At 40.1% G+C, this 20,766-nt stretch overlaps 2 protein-coding genes across 6 annotated transcripts in view; one reads left to right on the top strand and one right to left on the bottom strand.

Annotated features, from left to right (window-relative positions):
• DCLK1 (doublecortin like kinase 1) overlaps positions 1-20,766 on the bottom strand; it is a 342,607-nt gene that overhangs the window by 303,443 nt on the left and 18,398 nt on the right. For all 5 annotated transcript variants that reach the window (XM_032880060.1, XM_032880062.1, XM_032880059.1 and 2 more), the window contains exon 3: positions 14,866-15,212. In XM_032880060.1, coding sequence (XP_032735951.1) covers positions 14,866-15,212 — 347 coding nt within the window. The remainder of the gene's footprint in view (positions 1-14,865; positions 15,213-20,766) is intronic.
• Positions 19,302-19,922, top strand: LOC116880726 (39S ribosomal protein L30, mitochondrial-like). Its single transcript, XM_032880065.1, has one exon. It carries the CDS (start codon positions 19,373-19,375, stop codon positions 19,853-19,855), a length of 483 nt encoding a protein of 160 aa, XP_032735956.1. The 5' UTR covers positions 19,302-19,372; the 3' UTR covers positions 19,856-19,922.

Here is a 20,766-nt window from a genome sequence, read left to right on the forward strand (position 1 = left end):
TTTTTTAAAATTACTGGAAATGGATTAATTTCATAATCAATTATCAAACTAGGAAGAAAAACTGAGAAGAAATAGAAGCAAGACATTTCAGTAGCTTTCTCAACATTTACTACTCTCTTGGCGACCCACTCAATCTTTCCTATTGACAGATCACTAGAAGTTGATAATTTCTGAAGGGAGGTATTTTTAAACTCCAATGGGAAAAGTAGATAAAACAGCAATGAATCATGAGCATTCTTACAAAAAAAAAAAAAAAGGATGCGTATGAATTTTATATACTCAGAACATTTTCAAAACACCACAGAAAGCCAGGTATGGCACTATGGCTGTGAGCGTTGGTTGGCCTCCAACACGTACTAACCACGTGAGTAGGCTTGTTACTTTCCCCTCCTGGTTCCTGCACCTGTAAAATGGCGGTAACAATGGTGTCCATCACACAGTTTTGTTGAAATGGAAAAAGGGCAATCTTTGGTGAGGGCCTGGCATAAAGGAAATATTCAAGAAATGCTAGCTCCTGTTCTGTTCTTGTTGATGGTATTATCCCTGGGTTGGGTTCAATGGACAGACGATTTTGTTCTCTTTCCTACAAAGCCTCACACCCAGAAACATCTCCAGTCCTGTACCTCACTGGAGGGCCAATTACTCAGCAAAGCTCATGCAAAATGTTTCCAGTTGTTTTAAAAGAAAATATCTTCCAACTGTTGATTCATTACACAATTCAATAGTGGTCCTCTGCTGGCACAGAGCCAGGGCTATATCCCAGAATGGGTATGACACACTTGCTTCAGCTGGTGTTAAACCAAATTACAAGGCAAACAGGACAAAAGAAAGGTCAGATGAGAATTCATTTCCAGTGGGGTCATTTATAGTAAGGTCCTTCTAGAGGAGAGGAGTAGCACCAGAGAATTTCTGTCTATATTCTATTTCTATATTATATTTCTTTTTTTTTTTTTTTTAAAGATTTTATTTATTTATTTGACAGACAGAGATCACAAGTAGGCAGAGAGGCAGGCAGAGAGAGAGAGAGGGAGCAGGTTCCCTGCGGAGCAGAGAGCCCGATGTGGGGCTCGATCCCAGGACCCTGGGATCATGACCTGAGCCGAAGGCAGAGGCTTTAACCCACTGAGCCACCCAGGCGCCCCATCTATATTATATTTCTAATATAATCATTGAAATACACAGAGTAAGGCCTCATTTCTCCTTTTGAAAAAAAAAAAAAAGTATTTTAAAACCTTGAGAACAACAGTATTATTACTGTCGATGATTCGTAAAACATACTAACATTTCCCCTAGTCCTTCTCGTTCTCCTGTTGTGCCTCAAAATGTATGTATGTCCAGGTAAAAAAAACCCCAAGTCAAGTTCCCACACATTCTGATAATCTTGTGAAGTCCTGACAATAACTTCCATCTCACTTTGACTGATAGAGGAAATAAATAGTCATTTTACAGACCTGACTCCTAGTACTCATCACTAGCAAAGTACAGGCTGGTAAAACTGAGGGCTAATACATTATTACTTAGCTTCAAGGCTCCTAAAAATATGCCACAAGCTCTGAGTACAGGACTAATTTAAATGTAAAGCCGTTTACTAGCATGCTGGCTCACAAAAGTAGGCTTTTAATATTACTTATAATCTGAATGTACTAGAAGTGTTATTATAGTATAAAATAGAATACATTCTTTAGTTAGTTAAAATACAAAGGCAACATTGCTTATAAGTGGTTTTTGACAATCACATTTCCAAATAATATAAGGATATCCTCAAATAAAATTAACTATATCAATCATCTCCCATTTATATGAACATACAAATATGAAAATGTGTTTCTCTAGGAATGAATCCAGAAAGTCCTAAAACGACTCTACCTCTTTTTTTTTTTTTATCTTTTTTTAAAAAAGATTTTATTTATTTATTTATTTGACAGAGAGAGACACAGCGAGAGAGGGAACACAAGCAGGGGGAGTGGGAGAGGGAGAAGCAGGCTTCCTGCCGAGCAGGGAGCCCGATGCGGGGCTCGATTCCAGGACCACATCCCAGGACCCCAGGATCATGACCTGAGCCTAAGGCAGAGGCTTAATAACTGAGCCATTCAGGCACCCCAGGACTCTACCTCTTATGATCCTATCATGAAAAATTCTTCTAAGTGCTCATGCTACCCAGTGAAAGAAAACACCTGGCACAGAGCCCAAGCTCAACAGATGTCCACTGATCTCACCAATCTACAAGAACATGTACATTCTTAATATTAGAAGGCACTTAAAATAAAACATTAAAGCATGACCATCTCAGCAGAGCCCATGTGAAACTCTTGAACTCAATTTTGCAAAAATCGAAGATTACTCTGTCAATAATCTATTCACCTAGATATTCAACTCTGCCACAGGTCCTCCCTTCTTTGACCACTATTAACAATGGACGCCACATAATAAAATAACGTATGAGATTAGATTTCCTCTACCTGAGAACATCACAGAGGCATCGGTACATGCCATGAGATCTTCTCTTTTCCTGTAAGATTAATAACTGTAGCCAACTGCAACAAGAATTTAATAAACAGATGTATTTTTTTTAAGATTTTATTTAGAGAGAGAGACTGCACACATGGGCATGTGGAGCAGAAGGAGAGGCAGAGAGAGCAGGAAAGAGAGAATCTCAAGCAGACTTCATGCTGAGCACAAGCTCAACACGAGGCTCGATCTCACAACCCTGAGACCATGACCTGAGCCAAAATCAAGAGTCAGACGTTCAACAGCCTGAGCCCCCCAGGCACCCCTGAACAGATGTATTTGTTAAATACAGGGTGGCCTCATCTACCAATTCGTCATGAAAGGCAGATAAAGGAGAAAAGGAATTTTTGCTACAGAAGGAAATAATGAGGTTACTAAAAGACGAAATGGCCAATATGCCCAGGCTATTCCTTTCACAGCACACAGTTCCAGAAAAGTCTTCAGAAATATGTAATTTTATTTTTCCCAGAGCCACTGCATCAGCCAATGGCAAAAATCAACTTCTATTGGTTCGGTATAGAGACTCCATTTATTTCTAGAGCTTATTTTTTCCCCAATTTGGAGCCATAACCCTAGAGACAGAGTTGACCTTCCCATTCAAACAAGCCCCTGTTGATGGGGTCACTGGGCATTGTTTGACTGTTTGCAAAGCCATATCTGCCTAAGCGGTTTGCAGTCAATTCCAGGCGACAACTGAATTACATCGCCTCAGGCTCTTAACCTCCCAGGCTGTATTGTAAGAAAACCAGGATGATTTTGATTGCTAGCTGACTACTTCACACTAGTTTACCCAATCCCTTGTTGTTCTCAGCAGCAGAGTCTGTGATACAAAAGACTCTTGGCCATTAAATCCCTAGGCATGCTAGACAGAAATTCTTTTCCAACGTCACCCCTCCATTACCTGTGCATATTAAAAATTTCCCCATGTTCTTCCAGATATCGTCCATGCTGAGAATTTTCCCGTGCATAGAGATTTTGCCTGACAATAGTTGGGAGATCTAAAACCAACTCTCCGGAAGAGCTTTAATGACTTCCAATCATCCCCATGGAAGATATTTAGAAAAACCATGAAAAAACCATTAAATCTGTGCAGCCTATGGAGGGAAGCATAGAGATAACTTCCAATAGCACGCATACGGACTCTGTGGCAACCATGTGCGTTCATCTCTCAGGATCAGCATTTCCACGGTAATTGCCCAGCCTTCTCTGAATCTCTTAACTTTCATTTATTCTCCATAGAGGAAGTCATCCATCCCCTGTACACTGGCAACCCCCCGAGGCTACATTGCAGTGGGCACACATTTCATACTAATGGACTGGCTGCTCTCCAGAACATTGTGGATGGTGGTCGTATCTTGTTAGTTGATGTTAACACTGATGTTCAGAGTATGCAAGTAAAACTGCTAAATAAGCTAAAATTGATGTCGTTCCATCTACCAAGTAACAGCCTGGATTTGCCATCCTTAGGTCTTTGGATTAATGTTCCATTTGTATTGCTTAGTGGCCTAAGTAGTGCTTCCTTGTCTTAAATGTGAATATGGATCTCACCAGGATCTTATTAAAATGCATATTCTGATTCAGTAGGTCTAGGATGGGCCTGAAAGTCTGCATTTCTACAGACTCTCTGGCCGCTGTCCTCAGACCACTTTTGGTAACAAGGCTATTAAGAATATGGCTGAAGCATTTACTTGAGCATACAGCAGGACTTTTTACAACTTGTTTCTATTGTATAACTAGTTACCAGTTGCCAAACTATTACTTTGAAAGGGGACACAAGTTCCCATGCTATTATTTTGAAAATACATTAAACGGCTACCTTTTTTTTTTTTTTTTACAAAAAATAGTGCTTCCCTTGAGTTCTTTTCTTCCTAAGAGATTTTATAAAAATAAAATATTGATTTTATCTTACTACCTGCCAAGGTAAGTTTAGTTTATGGTCTTCCAAATAGAGAAAAAGAAAGAGCAGAACAATCTCTTGTAGGGACAGTCCTGGCCCTAAAGTTCTGTAATTCTATATACGTATCAGACTCTGAGCCACAAGTTAAAAATCAAGAATCACACGTGGAATTTAAGAAATGAAACAAATGAGCCAAGTGAAAAGAAGAAAGGCAGGCAGCCTGGCAAACCAGGAAACAGATTCTTAACTATAGACAGCAAACATGGCTACCAGAGGGAGGTGGGTGGGGGGATGGGTGAACTAGGTGATGGGCATTCAGGAGTGCACTGCTGTGATGAGCACCATGTTTGCAAAGAAGTGTTGAATCACGATACCATACACCTGAAACTAATAATACACTGTGTATTAACTAACTGGAATTTAAATTAAAAATAAAAAGAAATGTCATTTAATAAATATTAAGCATCTCACAAGGGTAGCCAAGAATACAGAAGTCAATAAAGCACTGTGTTCTTTCCCTAAGACGTTTCTGTCTTACACAAGTGCACAAATGGCTGTAACACAAAAAAGAAATGATTTGGCATGGAAAGAAAATTACCTTGTGTTTTTTCCTCCGGGAAAGACTCATAAAGGATCATGGTTATTGTGTTCCCGTTTGCCCTAATAAGCCTAAGTTATCTGGTATTTATGGAAAACTACTAGACTTATTTCATCAGACAGGTTTTGGAAAATGCCTGTCGATTTTTCCAAGAGGGTAAAAGACAGTGTGGATGAATTCTGAGACACTTTGAACCTCCATTAACTGATTATATTGAACAACATCTCAAAAGTCACTATTTCGTGTTTGCTTTTCAATCTGACTTTAGAACACTACTATTCTCAGCCATAAGTCAGAACACAGAAGTTCTGCAGAAGAGTTACTAGAGAGGAAAGTTATTAGACCACTTGTCTTCCAAGGATCTTACACTGGACAATAACAAAGTTAGAGAGGAAATGGCTTAATAATTTCAAGGTATTTCCCTACATGAATGTGCATAGTATCATAAGAAATTACAAGCAAGAGACAAAATTATATACAAAGTAGATCAGAATTTTTTTTTAAAAGCAAAGGAAATAGAATCAATATATTAATGAGTGCCACCTCATCAATGAGACTGTGGGCCATTTTATCTTAATATTTTCTCATTTATTTCAAAATTCTTTACAATGATCTATATCAATCCTGTAATAGAAAAGGCCAATTAAAACATAAATCTCCCATCTGTCCCTCTGTTTCTATGGCATGTTGTTTACAACACAGTTCAGATTTAAAATTGAATATTTTAAGTTCCACTTAATTTCTGAAACTGCCTTCTTTCATATAATTTAGTTTCAAGGATTTAAACTAATCAGAAAAATCTGCTGTAACATAGCGTCCTCGACCACCACAAACACCCTTGAGCACTGCAGGTTTGCATCTCTGCAATAATTGGGCCAGATGCTATTCATCTGTATCTCTTACTGGCCTGTCACCAATTTTTAAATCCATAGGACATATCGATGAGCTCTTCTCTTTATTCACTGGATGGCTGAGGCAATGTCAGGAAGATTTAGAGCAATTCTCCTGGCTCAGACAGTGAAAATTCTCTAACAGAATATTGTTTTCCCAAAGCATAAAAGTTCTTTCAATAGCAGAAATGCTCTACAATTCGCAGATTTAATTATCCTAGCATCTTAAATGAAGCAGGACGCTGAGCGAGAAAATCAAGCACCATGATGAGCACCTTACAAGCTGTGGTTTCACTACAGAGAGCACCATCACAGCTGACAGCTACACACAGCCACAGTCTGCAATGGCCACAGACTTTCTAAATGGCCATGACCTGTACTACACAGAACCCCAGAAGCAATGCAAGAATGCCAAATGCACAGCACACGGACAACTGGTCGATCAACCATTCAGTCATTTATTGAACAAGCATTTACCAGGTTAGGCCCTCGAGATTCAGAGGCCAAGAAGTCACCTTCCCTACACTCATCCTCTAAATTCTAAAGGGAAGACATGACGCCATGATAGTCAAAAGGTCAGCATAATTGAGATCTGTAGGGCTATCTACAATGGACAGGAATGGAGCCCTCTCCCAAGGAGAGGGAGCTGTCAGTTCTACATGGGCCAGTCAAGAAATGTTTCGTAGATGAGACCACCTTTGAACTGAATCTTGACAAATTAGACGGTTCTTGCTTTCTGCAGAGCTGTGGTGATGATTCAATGAGATAAATATACATCTAGCAACTAGCTCAGAGCACCAGGCACACAGGTGTTCAACCAGTGATAGTAATAGTAATGTTATCATCACTGTATCGGTATAATGGGTCACCAATAAGATACCCTTAAGAAGTAACAACTGAAGAAGCAAGTAAAGAAAATAATATCTAGGTTACATTCACAACTGACTGACAATAAATGGAATGATAACAATAGTCGTTAGTAGTTTTAGTTATAGTACAGGCAATGGAAACAATGCAAGATGACCAAATCCACACTGACAAAATTCTTCAACTATACATGTCTTAGACTTTTAAGAAGGCCTGGGCAAGGAAAACAGAGAGGAGAAGGACTAATATTTACAAAGGACCTACCACAGGTCAAGCCAGGACCTTTATATACATATTTTCTTTTTAAAAATTTATTTATTTCTTTGGTGGGGAAAGGGGCAGAGAGAGAGGGAGAGAATCTTCAGCAGACTGCCTGCTGATCATGGAGCCCAATGCGGGCCTCAATTACACGGCCCAGAGATCATGACCTGAGCTGAAATCAAGAGACACATGCTTAACCAACTGAGCCACCCAGCCGTCCCTGCGTATGTTCTTAATTAAGTATCCCACCAATATTATTATATATTATCATTGCCATTTTAAAAAGGAAACTGATATTCAGATAATGTTATTGACTTACAAAGGCCACACAGCTAATGAGTAAAAAATTCAGAATTTTGATCTTATAAGCACTTTATCTCAAATTCCATGCTATTCTCATTACACTATGAAGTATTTTCATGTGAAAAGCCATATTTACAAAGGTTGATATGATTAGTCATTACTAAAAGATGATTTTGTTTCGTTTTTTTGTTTTCCGTTGTGGTTTTTTCTTTGCTTTTTTTTTTTAAGTAGATTCCACATGTAACACAGGCCCAAACAAACGAACCCAAGATCAAGACCTGAGCTGAGATCAAGAGCCGGACACTTAACCAACTGAGCCACCCAGGCACCCCAAAAGATCATTTCAAACAGTTCGTCCCTCAACACATTTAAAATACAATTTATTTTTCAAAAACAATTTACCCTGAGCTTTTCAGGTATAATAAATACTGATAATTCAGTACATACCACAGTGCTGGGTTTTGTCACATGGATTGTTTCATTTAATCCTTATGACAATTAATAAAGCAGTATGTTGTTATTCCCATTGTACAGGTAAGAAAACTGAGTATCAGAGACTTAACTCTTTCCAATGGAAGAATATATTCCACTGTATCTAGGGGTAAAGGACAGACAACTAGGTGTTTGAAACTGTGTATAAAAACTAGTGTTCTTCCTTGGGGCGCCTGGGTGGCTCAGTGGGTTAAGCCTCTGCCTTCGGCTCGGGTCATGGTCTCAGAGTCCTGGGATCGAGCCCCGCATCGGGCTCTCTGCTCAGCAGGGAGCCTGCTTCCCCCTCTCTCTCTGCCTGCCTCTCCACCTACTTGTGATCTCTGTCTGTTAATAAATAAAAAATATTTAAAAAACTAGTGTTCTTCCTCTATATTACTTCACATATCCATGCTTAAATTACAGCATACCTAAGCAAATTTCCTCATTACAAATAGATTCGATATACAGAATTTTTGAACTTAAGTAATCAGTTAACTGGGAAACTAAGTTAATTTTCCATGCCTAAACAAGAAACTAGATCAAGGGAGATTTCTCAGACAGAAACCTGAGCACAGGCCCAGCTGACTAAATGACTGTATCATTCCAGCATGCTCCCTTGGGGCATGGGAAACTCACCGGCCAAATCAGGGCTACTGGCCTTTGTGAAGCAGAAGTCACCATTAGGAGACAATCCCAAACCCAGAGTCCTCTGAAAGTGCCCAAAGCACCGTCAGCATACTGGAGAGAGGGCTCAGGGAACACATCTTCAGTTCTAGAGTGGGACACAGGGGAACTCAGAATTCATTTTATAGCAAATCAGTATTCAATTTACAGAAAACTGACTTTTGCTGAAACTAAGCCTTAAAATATACATCACTGCAAGAACATACAATTAATTATATTATCAGAGCTGCTCAGACTGGAACAAAAGGACTTAACTCTTCTCTGTTTGAGGGAGTTAATATCTATGTAAGGACAGGTGTAGCTTATAAATCCTAAATATCAACAGAAAGCACCTAACCTAAAATAACCCATTCAATCCCAGACATTTAAATTCTCTAAGTGAAGTATCATAATCACTCTTTTTTTTTTTTTAAGATTTTATTTATTTATTTGACAGAGAGAGATCACAAGTAGGCAGAGAGGCAGGCAGAGAGAGGGGGGAAGCGGCTCCCTGCTGAACAGAGAGCCCAATGTGGGGCTCGATCCCAGGACCCTGGGACCATGACCTGAGCCGAAGGCAGAGGCTTTAACCCACTGAGCCACCCAGGTGCCCCTCATAATTACTCTTAAGCTCCTTTTTCTTTGAAAACAGCTAAGATTTCCCATCAATTCAGAGCTCTAACAAATCACGAGGATGGTTTAGCATGTGCTCTGAGTTTTTGCAGGAAATTTTAATTTGACATTTTAAAATGTAAGCTGAATTATTTGTATCAACTGTGTGTTTATATCAATTGCAAACAAAACTAAAAGGTGTTACATTCACTTTCACAACATAGATAATATACCAATCATATAGTAAAAAAAAAAAAAAAAAAAAAAATCTGTCAACCAAGAACGAAGGCTTTAAATATGCTTGAAGAAGTTAATTAGAGCTGTCACAGAAGTTTTATTTTTTTAAAAAAAGGGAAAAAGCCACTACCACCAATGGCTACAGAAAATTTCATTTTCTAGTCCAACCAAATCCCGACACATCCTCAATTCCTTCCTTTCCACTTGAAAACGCCCGGCTTCCACATTTCCTAAGCTCATTCATTCCTATAGCCAAGGTAGATGCAGGAGCAACACGGACCATTTTGTTTTAAGGTGTAAGAGGAAGAAACATTCTAAAGTCTCCAAACTTAAAGTTGAACCAAATCAATCTTACTTCAGATTAGAAACAGGTATTCAAAACCAAGAGAGGAGACGTGCCTGGGTGGCTCCCTCGGTTAGGCGGCCGACTCCTGGCTTTGGATCAGGTCATGATATCAGCATCCTGGGATCAAGCCTCACATTAGGCTCTGCACAGCAGGGAGTCGGCTGGAGCTTCTCTCCCTCTCCCCTCCCCCAACTCCTGCGTATGCACATGTACGCGCACGTGCGCCCTCTCTTAAACAAATAAATCTTTAAAAAAAAAAAAAAAAAGGAAAAAATCAAAGACTACCTTGTGATATCTGATTGATAGATTCCTACTGACCAGATTACCATTTCCTGAATTCCAATAAGCTCATATACCAATTACTGAAAATAAATGGCTGCAATTATTATGATTCCTTTATAAGCATCTTTCCAGCTTTGTGTTCGTAATAGATGAGGGATTCAAGGATCAAAAGACACAGAGAAGACAGTGTAGTAACTGATTAACTTACCGACAGCCACTGGGATTTCTTTTACACAGCACTAGAGTCTGAAAGTTTGTGTCCCCCCGGAATCCATAAAATGAGATCTAACCCATTAGGGTATAGTGTTAAGAGGTGGGGCCTTGGGGAGGTGATTAGGACATATGGGCGAAGCTCTCAAGTATGGGATTGGTACCCTCTCAAAAGAGGGCCAAGGGCACCTTCACCCCTCCGGCCCTGTGAAGACTGCAAAAGGCACTTTGTATGAACCAGGAAGTGGGTTCTCACCAGACCAGGTCTGCTGGCACCTTGACATTGGACTCCAGCCTCCAGAATGGTGAGAAATACACTTTTGTTGTAGATAAGCCCCTAATCTGTGCTACTTCGCTACAGCCATGCAGAGTTAAGGCAGCAGTGATGATGTCTGTTCTCACAGTTTACCAGTCTAAACCAGTTTATGAGTACCTTCACTCTAGCTCAGTGACTCCCCCTGTGTTCTATGTTAGGAAGACAACAAGCCCCTTGCTCACTCCAGCACGCTAGCAACGGGGGATTTTACAAAGTGCACAACCTACGTGACATGTCTGTAAGATAAAAATGTAACATCTCATTTCTCCTGGGCTACTAATGGATGCTGCTGTTTTATATAGATCTGCAATACCGAGGGTAGACAGCATGGGCGTGTGCATACCTTTTCTACTTAAAGAGCAACTCAATTTATCATTGCTCTATTTCAGTGCGGAAGGGGCGGTCATTGGGCAGTGCCTTATCTGTGATTTTGACAGTATAAATTACCTGCTTCGGCACTGGCTATTCTAAGACTTGCTTACCGTTGTTTATATTTCTAAGCAAGGATCCAGTAATCACAGATTTAGAAGACTGAACAGCTCAAGACAGCCAGATCAGCTGTTCCAAAAAAGGAGTCAGGAGATATATGACTGTATCTTTTGTAGCAAATTTTGTACCTTTTGGGTTGATTTCAATCACTAAATAGTCATACCCTAAACGACCTCTGGGAGTAGCTGCTTGGCCGGGTGAGTGAATGACCAACAGAAAATTCCCACCTTCCAGTGCCTGGACTGAGGCAAGAGGAAAAGATTCTCATACCCTGCAAAAGCTCCCTTCGAATATGGAGAAAAGGAATGTGATTAGAACCGTCAGCTAGAAAATGGCCTCTTTTCCTTCTTTGGGGGCCCTTGATTGAGGCCCAGATAAATAATGCATCACTGAAATGAAGACGAGGCAAGCATTTCCTTGACCTCCCAGCCATGCTGACGAAAGTGCCTGATCACAGGGTGAGCAGAGGCCTCCTGAAAGATGTGAGGAGGAGGAGGCAAGTTTGCAGCAACCATTTACTGAAGCTTCAGTGCCCCTGAATAAAGGACGGACTTGAAATGATTAAGAAAGGGTCTGCGCATCAGCAGGCTGCTTATGAGCCTCAACGGTCAGCTGGGGAAACTACAGCTTCCTACAAAATGTTCTCTACACGGTGCAGTATTTCCAGTATGTTGATTTCCTTATCTGGGCCTAAAAACCTCAACAACAACAACAAAAGCACTGTATAATGAACTCTTGGTTAAGGCCTAAAGCACACCCAAAGGCAACTGAGCAAGGAAGTCAAGTGGTAGGAGGAGCAAGTGAGAAGGGCCTGTGGTCTCCACCTTCCAGCGCCCATCCCTGGGTGGCTGATGCAACAGCAGGCATGTGCTCTCACTGTTCATTTGTCACTGTTCTGTTGTCAAAGAGCCCAGAGTCATGAGTCTCCGTCCCACAGATACATCCGCAAGCTGCCTGAAGGCGATCTGAAAAGCCATCCCTGCCCCATACATCGCTTGCTCTCTACACATTTATTCAACGCACTCAACCTATTAATTTTTAAGCAGTTCTATTTCCTCAATACAAAAAGGAAAATTACCTTTAAAAGCTTTACTGGGCACTGGATTTCCCATAGCGCTTTTGGAGTTGATACAAGAGTTGTTACACGATCCAAACAAAAAAGAGGTGAGAGGAGTGATCTTAAGGATAACATCCTGCTGACAGCACACAGGGCAAGGTGAAATGGCAGAGGCATGGGCTGCCAGTCCACCTGGCTGGGAGGAAAGTGGCTCATTCTCAGAGGCCTATCAAGCCCTGGTCTCTGCCAAGGCTGTCAAAGCACTCTACTCTAACAAACCTCTCGTGGGGGCAGATTTCCCTTATGAGTAGAAATGATTCTAAAGACTCCGGGGCTCCAAGAGGAAGCATCTTTGCTCCTACTGGGAACCCAAGCAACAAGTCTTTATATTCTTTCCACTCTATCTTCCAATTCCTCTGCAGCTTTTCACCACTCCTGCTATGAAGAGAACATGCCACAACAGCAAATCGAATGCTACACACACACACACACCCTTCTGAATAAAACCATCAGCAGAATGACCGCAGGAAAATAATACAAAGCAGAAAACTTTCAGATGATAGTTCCTGGACAAATTACTCACTTGGAAATTCTTTCTCAGTACATGCACACTACATGCACATCTCTTTAGTGTTTTAATATAATCTTCTGTGGTACAGTGGTTAAGAGCATAATCTCTGGAGAGAGACAGGTTCAAATTCCAATTCTGCCATTTACGACTGTGTGGTCTTGGACATTTTTTTTTTAATAACAAGTTCTGTGCCTTGGCATCCTCCTCTGTTAAATGGGGATTGGAATCAACTGTTATGAGGATTAAACATGTTAATACATGCAAAACATTTAGAATAATGCAAATAAAGCTATGATCATTATTATTACAGTTCAAAATTGCTTTCACATGTATTATTATAATTGTCCCCACAAGCACTCTATGAAACAGAAGTGGTCATTTTATCTATGTTTTATTGATAAGTATGAGGCGCAGTGAAGTGATTTGCTGAAAACATAAATAATCTGGCCAAACCAAGATTTGAATTGTGGTCTTTTGGCATTAAACCTTAGATTCTTTTCCATTACATTATATTATTTACATGTAAACAACAGCAAAAGCAGCTATTATAAAATACAGACACTAGATTAAACTCCTAAAAAGAAGAAAACAATTGAGAACATCATCGTAACTAGTTTAGGAATTCATTCTTGGAATAAACAAATGATGAGCTGAGGGTAGAACTTAGCTAATGTAGCTAACGCTTGTTTTTAGGTTCAGTGTGTAGTACTTTGGAACCCCCAAAATTCTGAAGCGAGGGGAGAAGAGGAAGGTATATCAATTTGTATTCATTGTTGTGTATTTTACTTTTTGTGAAAATAGGTAAGCTGTCATCTTGAGAAACTCCAATATACAAAAATGCAGAACTACAAGATGGTTGAGTGACTCGTTACAAAAGGAACCACCAACGGGCTCAAATGTTTAAATGTGAGCCCTGCTCTCTTATGTTGCTGTAATTCACAAGCTAGCAATGGACTTTTTGATCAATGACATTCAGGCTACGCCTGCTTAGATCTAGAAGACTGAGAATTTCATCCCTCAGAATTCTTCTTCACGTGACACTTAGACGAGACAAGTTTTATGAAACAAGCAGAAGACTGGTGAATATAAATGAACAACTGGCAGATATTCCTTCTTTCCTAATGAATTTTGTAATTTAGAGCATTTGAATGGCTCCCTAGGGGAGGAATTCTTTCATGACTAACACTCTTTCTAGTAATTGCATCTATTTCTAATTCATAAAATTTGAATGCTTGTTAGCCTTCAAGAACTTGTCTTCTATTTAATAAAGATTAATCTTTTATTTTTTAAAGATTAACCTTCTAATTTATGAATCTAGTATTGATTTTTAATATGTACTCTACATACAAATTATCCCTCAAAATAATTTTTAAAAACCATGCGGGCAGATGTACATTGAAAACTAAATTTCGAGCAAAGATAGTACGCTAAAAATTATCATCTTAAACAAAAAGACACATAAACTCTGAGAGACCAGCAACTTGCACTCTACATATATCAGCATGTATCAGTGATATCTACATATCTATACATATATCTATATATCATATAGATATAGATACGCACGCCCCCCACTATCAGGGTTCTATCAAACCTTTATAAAAGTCCACACAAGATTTCCCTTTAAGTTCATCTGAGCAACTCACATTTAAATGCCCTCTCATCCAAGTCAACCAATGACCATTCTATAGCTAAAGAAACACACCCCTTCGCTATTAATTCTGAAACTATGTTTTCAGTACAAGATGTATAATATTCTAGAAATATGCCTCTTAAAGCTGTTCAGATGGAAATATTTCATCCTTTTGATATGTACTGTAAAATCCATAAAATTTAAATCTCTCTAGTGAACATTACTGAGACATAAAGTATTATTTAAACCAAAGAAAGGAAATTAGATTTTTCTCTAATGGTCAGAGGTTATGTCTCAGTCATGCTTAAGGCTCTAAGACATTACTACATGAAAAAAATTGAAAACAGAAGACAAAAAAGCGCCTTTATGTAAAGTAATTAATAACTGAAAAAACAGAAGTCTGTGAGTAATCATTTAAGCTTCAGAGATAGGTATTTCGCTTTATTCCTATGGTTAATCCTGTCTACCTCTACCCTCGGTCTGGATGGAGATCAACAGCTATGTATTTGTTAAACACGTGAGCCAACTTCCTCAACTTCAGCAAAATGCATGTTTCACATTCCCTCCCCCATCCGACACCCCGTGCCACACAGATCCCCCAACAACCTGGTTCTTTCCTGTCAAGTCGAAGTCATCCCACGATACCCCTCTTACCTGTTTCCCGTCCAGGGTGTACAGGCGTTTCACCACTCCCGAGTCCAGCTTGATGGCATCGGTGATGTCAGTGAGAACCTGCTCAAAAGAATGAGCGGTTTTCTTGTTCAGCAGAATCCTGACAGCTTTCCGTGGCTTCACCCCACTTCGGATGATGGTGACCAGCTTGGGCCGGATGAAATCCTTATTCTCCCGCACCTCTGATGGGCTCCCCTTGGCAGTGGCCAGTGAGGACACTGCCCGGGAAGCCGAGGTGGTCTTGACATTCACAGACCAGTTGGGATTCACGTTCTTGGTGTACTCCAGTTTCTTAAAGGGCTCTATTGACCCACACACATAGCTCTCTCCTAGGAAGACAGAAATATATTTATTTTATTTATTTTTTAAATTATTTATTTGACAGAGATCATAAGTAGGCAGAGAGGCAGGCGGTGGGGGGGGAGCAGGCTTCCCACTGAGCAGAGACCCCCCCCCCCCACCAACGCGGGGCTCAATCCCAGGACCCTGAGATCATGACCTGAGCTGAAGGCAGAGGTTTAACCCACTGAGCCACTCAAGCGCCCCGGAAGAGAGAAATATATTTAAATTTACACTAAGGTGAACTCATTTCCTTCTTCCTAGTCTCTGATTTTTCCTTTTCTACCAGAAGTGAGAGCAAGTTTTGACTTTCTGAACAATGGAAGCATGACTAACAATTAATGAAAAGAATGATTTTTTTTTACTTCTAATCTGGCTCTGTCAACACCAGATTGATACCCTAGAGGGGGAAAAAAATCATCATTCTTCCCTTTCTTCATTTACCGACTGCTTTTTCTGACAGAAATACAGACATTGAATAGACATCAGGAATAAAATTGAATTTTTTAAAAAAAAGTATTCTTTGGGATTTGGGGCTATTTATATTTGCAGGAAACTTCAAAATCAGAGGTACCTACTTTTAGGAATAATGTAAATAACACAATTTGAAAACTTAAAGTGGATCAGAAAACAGTTTCTTAGAATAGTTCTGTAATTCACTGTATGGTGATAGATGGGAGCTACAGTTGTGCTGAGCACAGCATGACAAAGGTATAGAGAAGCTGAATCACTATGTTGTACATCTGGAAGTAATGCAACATTGTGTGTCAATTATACTCAAATTTAAAAATTTTTAAAAAGCTATGTAATTTATAATTTTGATGGGAATGTGTGCTGAACATTTTGTAAATTCAAGTAAAATTCCAATAACGAGCAAAAGTTCTGTCACCAGCTAGACCCCAAGATCTCACCGGCTGCTGCTCACCTGCTTGGACCCACCATCCTCTGTCCCACGTTCCTCCTTAAGTACTTCTTTCCAGCTTATCTCTTAATCAGGCAAAAGCCCCAGGGAACACAGCATCCCCTGAAGGAAACCAAGACTGCCCCTCAAGCAATAATGGATGTTTGCCAGAAGAGCCACCCAAACCCAAACCACCCAGACCAGTTAGAGTTTAATCACTAAATCAGCCCCCCCACCAAGATGGACAATGGTGCGACCAGCAGTTACCTTTACCTCATTGCAATGCTAAAAATCACACTCAGGAGGTGGAGACTTAACATGCAAATGAAACATTAGCTGTTTGAAGCAGCATTGTCTGTCCACTGGGCCTGAGTTCCCCATTCCCAGGATTTCCCGCCCTACACACTTAAACAGTGTCCTTTCAAGCTGCTGTTCCGGGAATCAGTCTGACACCTTCATACTGACTGTGTGTCCCTTCAGCTGCAGCTGCCTGTGCTTTTATTTATTATTTTTATAAACATACAATGTATTATTAGCCCCAGGGGTACAGGTCTGTGAATCACCAGGTTTACACACTTCACAGCACTCGCCATAGCACATATGCTCCCCAATGTCCATAACCCCACCACCCTCTCCCTACCCCCCTCCCTACTGCAACCCTAAATTTGTTTTGTGAGATTAAGAGTCTCTTATGGGGGCCACCTGGGTGGCTCAGTGGATTAAAGCCTCTGCCTTCAGGTCAGGTCATGATCCCAGGAACTAGCCCCACATTGGGCTCTCTGCTCAGCGGGGAGCCTGCTACCGTCTCTCTCTCTCTGACTGCTTCTCTGCCTGCTTGTGATCTTTGTCTGTCAAATAAATAAATAAAATCTTAAAAAAAAAAAAAAGAGTCTCTTATGGTTTGTCTCCCTCCCGATCCCATCTTGTTTCATTTATTCTTTTCCTACCCCCCAAACACCCCACATTGCATCTCCACTTCCTCTTATCAGAGAGATCATATGATAGTTGTCTTTCTCCAACTGACTTACTTCGCTAAGCATAATACCCTCTAGTTCCATCCACGTCGTCGCAAATAGCAAGATTTGATTTTTTTTTATCTGCCTGTGCTTTTAAACACTGGGTCCAGTCTCATTTCTACTGTTGCTGGGTCCAAGGACCCGAATCCTGTAACAACCACACTGCCTGTCCTCCCATCTACACGGGGCCAAGCACAGTGATCCGCATACACCGGGAAGCCAATTCATGTTTGTTTACAGATAAAAAGTTCTGAGAATGGTTAACTTATAAACTGTAGCTTCAGAAACTGACTCTAAAATAAATGTAATTACATAAAATGAATAAGGTTTGAGGATCTAATGAATAACATGGTGACTACTGTGGTATAACTAAAATTTGCTGAGAGTAGAACTTAAGTGTTTTCTCAAAAAAAGAAAACAGATAAATAAATAATAAATAACAGATGTGTTAATTAACTTGGTGGAGGGAATCTTTCACAATATATACATATATCAAATCATCACGAGGTAGGCTTTAAATATCTTACAATTTTGTTAGCTTTACTCCAGTAAAGCTGGGGTTAAAAAAAAAAAAAAAAGAAGGAAGAAAGAAATTAATTAAATTAGATTTTATTAAAAATGGCTCCTTAACACAGAATTGTTTAATGAAAGTACTCTATTAAGTAGATGTGGCTCACACAAAAAAGAAAGTAACACACGTACCAAGTGATGATAATTCATAAAATGAATGTATATATACATATATATGTATATGTATATATGTAAATATTTCATAAAGTTAGGTCAGTGCATTTTGAAGTTAAAGATTTTATAATGGCTTTTTTGTGTGTTACTCTTTATAACAGGGAGTAGTTAAAATGCTAAAAATCTTTCATAATTGCAGGTAAAGTGACCTAGGACTAATCCTACACAGCCCATTTACTTTTATCTAAATCCTTGTCCTATTTTTAAATTACTAGTGCAAGCATCCAAAGCCAGAGTAGCCACATAAAAATAATTGAACCAGGGTTTCAAAAATAAGAAAGCATCGTTATACATGTTAAACATTTACTCTGTAAGTGCTTTTAGAATACATTCTAGTGGGTGTTTATATATTGTGTCTTACTATAAGTTGCTCAAATAGTAAATTCAGCAAACCCCTTCTCTATTCACCTAGCAGGTTATTACTGGTCCCGACCATGCTTTTCTTAAGATGTATGTAGATATCAAAAACATACGCATGGGGGGTCCCAACGACAGTGGTGCTTCTGAGGCTTTGTGGAGACGGGGGAATTTTCTGATGGGAAGAGAAATGGAAGTCTGAGCTCTGGCCTCTTAAGATCTCGGGCAAGTCCCTTAGTCTTCTCAGTGGTAGTTTATCTGTGTATCTGATGAAGCCTATTTCAGTGGAGACTCATCTCATCCTGTTTTTGTGAAGATCAAATTAGATGACAGAGGTCACAGTAATCTCAAATACAAAACTTCTACACAAATGGAAACCCCCTCTAAGGCTGCATTATCCTGATTGTGCAGTAAGCCTGAAAGGAAAATTAAAAAACAAAATTACTAGAAATCCGTGAGCAGGTCGTACATTATAAGATGTTAATTGTTTCTAGCTAGTTATCAGCAGACGTCACCTTGGGTCCATCTCAATATGAGGGGGCCCCAAATGGTCCTCAACAAGGCACACACAGCCCAAAATAGAGCAGACAAAACCCATCTGTCAGAATTCTGTGCTAATCGGGGATATGCAATTGTCTAATTATTTGTAAGTTTATGTCCTAAGCTAATAATTAATATCAAAACAAAGTGTGTGGTTTATGTAAGCGCCTATTTAGCCAGAGCGGCCCCACCTCGGTTGAACAGCCATTTTGTTGTTTATGCAGTAAAACTTAAACTGACCCTGTCCCCCCCACCCCCCCCCAACTTAAAAGCAAGTCCGGGGAAACCAGTCCCAGGTAACAAAGCCCAAATACAAGGGTGGGTCAGGTCAGGTAGAGATAACAGCCGGAACGCAGGGAATGCAGGGATGAGTCGGGGCAGGTGGAGACATCCAATCAGAGGGGCGCACATACTGTCTCCCTAGCTACCAAGGAGTGTGGGCCCCGCCTTTTGGGCGCCAATTCTGACCAAAGTGATAGGCTAGTTCAAATAGCTACTATGGGGCTGTGACTGCAGGGGTTGAGTGTAGCGCTTGCTCTTCTTAACACTGTTCACTTTACACTAGCCTCAGAAGAAAACCGTCACCACACTCATGGCGGGGATTTTGCGCTCAATAGTTCAGAGGCCCCCAGGCAGACTCCAAACGATGACAAAAGGTATGGAGTCTCTTATTTACATGGATTGGATTCGTCACAAATTTACCAAGTCAAGAATTCCAGATAAAGTATTTCAGCCTTCACCTGCAGATCATGAAAAATATGGTGGGGAACCACAGCACCCTCATAAACTGCATATTGTTACCAGAATAAAAAGTACAAAAAGACGTCCATATTGGGAAAAAGATACAATAAAGATGCTTGGACTAGAAAAAGCACATACTCCTCAAGTTCACAAGAATATCCCTTCAGTGAATGCAAAACTGAAAGTGGTTAAACATTTGATAAGGATCAAGCCCCTGAAGTTACCCCAAGGACTTCCAACAGAGGAGGACATGTCCAACATGTGCCTCAAGAGCACTGGGGAATTAGTGCGGTGGCATCTAAACCCCATAGACCAAGAAGAAGTTAAGTCCTAAGGCCAGAGCAGTTTCGTATTAAGAAATGTAAATCATTGTGTTCTCATTAAAATATATTTTAAATACTGAAAAAAAAAAAAAATAGCTACTATGGGGTGAATTGTAATTCAATTGGCCACCCGTGTGTGACCTAGCATGACTGTGTAGCTTTCTCTGTGTGTTACAATCTCATTGGCCACCTGTGTATGGCCAGGCCCAACCACATGGCCTTTGTTCTATAAAAGTTAGTCTGTAAGGCAGGGAGGGGTCGCCTCTCTGCAAGGGACGTCCCTGGCCGGTCAGTTTGATTCTTGATGCTTGGTGTGAAATAAAGCTTTGCTTGACCTTCACTTTCTATCAGACTCGCTCCTTTGACCATGGACCCATTATTGGGGGACCCAACAGTTTACACTCCAACAACAACAAAAAAACTTTTTAACTTTAAAAAATATATAATTAGGAAAGCTAGGAATTTTAAAGTACTTGCATTAACAATGTGGAGTGGGTTTGTTAAAAAAGAATATTAACATTTTTTTTTACATCTTCCTAAAGAACACTGAAAAAAATGTGAAGCATGACACCTTTGAGAAGGTAATGCTGATTTGGTTCTAGCAACAACGACTGGAAGAAACATGTGTTAAATCTGTGCTGTCCCTTAGTGTCTCCTCTGCCTGGCTTACCAGATTCAAAGACTGCAAAGGAATCTTGGGGAAGGGTGTGAGATCCAATAAAGAATGATATTGTGCCACAAGGAAAGCGACAGCACTTTCAGAAGAGGACAGAGCTGGTCACCAAACCCAAGATCACACACCGCTCACTGCTGCCATTTAGAATCCACTACACTGTTCAGGAATTCAATAAGACAAGATGGGTTTCCTTATGCTAAAGAGCTTCTATTACATTTTGCAAATATATTTACATTAAAGACTTAT

Source organism: Lontra canadensis, unplaced genomic scaffold (assembly GCF_010015895.1).
Source record: "Lontra canadensis isolate GAN:19392208 unplaced genomic scaffold, GSC_riverotter_1.0 scaffold67, whole genome shotgun sequence".
Lineage (NCBI taxonomy): Eukaryota > Metazoa > Chordata > Mammalia > Carnivora > Mustelidae > Lontra > Lontra canadensis.

Bases quoted from the DNA above. Each gene is read 5' to 3' on its own strand.
- LOC116880726 (XM_032880065.1), top strand. From the start codon at position 19,373: ATGGCGGGGATTTTGCGCTCAATAGTTCAGAGGCCCCCAGGCAGACTC.